Below are 1890 nucleotides of genomic sequence, written 5' to 3'. Positions count from 1 at the left end.
TAGCACATAAAAAGTATAAATAAAAGTCTAAGGCATAAAAAAATATTTTGTAACAACCTGGATGAAACTGGAGACCATTCTTCTTAGTGAAGCATCACAAGAATGGTAAAACAAACACTACTTGTATTCAACACTAAGTCGGAACTAGTCCATCAACACTTATGTGGACGTATGGAAGTAAAACTCAACTAGAATCATGTAAGGAGGGAGGGGGAGGGAAGATTGGATTAATTCACACTTAATTGGTATAACGCGCACATTGTGGATGAAGGCATACTTTCAACTTTTCTTTTTTTTTTGTGGTTTTTTTTTTTTTTGGCCGGGGCTGGGTTTGAACCCGCCACCTCCAGCATATGGGACCGGCGCCCTACTCCTTGAGCCACAGGCGCCGCCCCATACTTTCAACTTAGATATAAAATGTACAAAAGCAATTATGTAATCAAAACTTGTAACCTAAGTAATATTCTGAAATTTACAGGAAGAACAATTGTGATGCCCTTAGTCTAAACAGTGTTTAACAGACTCAGGCTGTAACAGATCTGCTCTCACCTACACCTTTTTATCGCACAATTTATCAATCTCTTTCAAACTTGAAAACTGGTATTAAAGATTATGTTCTGTGTCATTTCAGATGAATTAAGTTCCTTTTGTGTATTCTGGACTTGACTCAACTTCATGGAAAATCACAACAATGTCACGGAGTTTGTTTTCAAAGGTCTCTGGGGAAATAAGCAAATAGCGTTACTGTTCTTTTTCTTGTTCCTGCTTTGTTACCTTGCAGTCTTAGTGGGGAATGTCATCATTTTGCTCACCATCACCTGCAGCCATCTAATTGAACAACCCATGTACTACTTCCTCTGCCACCTGTCTGTTATGGACCTCTGCTATACCTCCACTGTGGTCCCCCGCCTAATCAGGGACTTGGCTGCCGCGAGAAAACACATTTCTTACAACCACTGCATGACCCAGCTCTTCACTGCCCACTTGCTGGCAGGGGTAGAAATATTCATCCTGGTGTCCATGGCTTTGGACCGCTATGTTGCCATTGTCAAGCCCCTGCACTACATGGCCATCATGAGCCGGAAGAGGTGCAACCTGTTGATTGTCATGGCCTGGGGCGTGGGGTTTTGGCATTCGGTGGCTCTGCTGCTCATGGTACTCAGGTTGCCCTTCTGTGGCCCTAATCTGATAAATCACTACATATGTGACGTCAAGCCCCTTTTGCAATTGGTCTGCCAAGATATTCATGTTGTTAGTATCTTGGTGATCGCTAACTCAGGGATGGTGGTAGTTGCAATTTTTCTTGTCCTCGTTGCTTCCTACATTCTCATTTTATATAATCTTAGGACGAGGTCGGCCGCAGGTAGACGTAAGGCTCTCTCAACCTGTAGCTCTCACGTAATGGTTGTCATTTTATTTTTTGTGCCCTGTATCTATACCTACGTGTTGCCAGCAGGTAGTGAGAACAAGGATAAGGAAATCTCTGTGTTTTACACTGTGATTGCCCCCATGCTGAATCCTCTCATCTATACCCTGAGAAATGTGGAGATGAAAGTTGCCATGAGAAAGGTGTGGTCTCGAATGTCACATTCAGAATTCAAGTAAATTGGGAAATAGTCACTGTGCCTTCAGTCTTATATCTCCAAGTCCGTTATCTTTTGTGAGGTGATGCAAAGAATGTAAGCTTTCTTTGGGGAGTTACACTAAATGATGTCTCTTGATATGTCAGCCAAAGAAAAAATATTACTGTCATTGAGATTGTAATAGGCCCTTTAAATGGCTCAACTACTGCAGGTGTAACCACTGGATTTGGAGCATGCTAAAAAAAGTATCAATCTTCTCTCCAAAAAAATAGATGAAATATTATTTTCCTTGGAATAAGACCCCAGA

At 41.6% G+C, this 1890-nt stretch overlaps 1 protein-coding gene across 1 annotated transcript; it reads left to right on the top strand.

Annotated features, from left to right (window-relative positions):
- Positions 1-675: 675 nt before the first annotated feature.
- On the top strand, positions 676-1605 carry LOC128564631 (olfactory receptor 4P4-like). The gene has a single exon (XM_053560139.1). It carries the CDS (start codon positions 676-678, stop codon positions 1603-1605), a length of 930 nt encoding a protein of 309 aa, XP_053416114.1.
- The last annotated feature ends 285 nt before the right edge of the window (positions 1606-1890 follow it).

Source organism: Nycticebus coucang, chromosome 14, assembly GCF_027406575.1.
Source record: "Nycticebus coucang isolate mNycCou1 chromosome 14, mNycCou1.pri, whole genome shotgun sequence".
Taxonomy (NCBI): Eukaryota; Metazoa; Chordata; class Mammalia; order Primates; family Lorisidae; genus Nycticebus; species Nycticebus coucang.
The sequence above is the reverse complement of the archived record's forward strand: the minus strand, read 5'-3'. Positions and strand labels throughout refer to the sequence as shown.

Excerpts from the sequence above, each read along its gene's own strand:
- LOC128564631 (XM_053560139.1), top strand. The coding sequence starts at position 676 with ATGGAAAATCACAACAATGTCACGGAGTTTGTTTTCAAAGGTCTCTGG.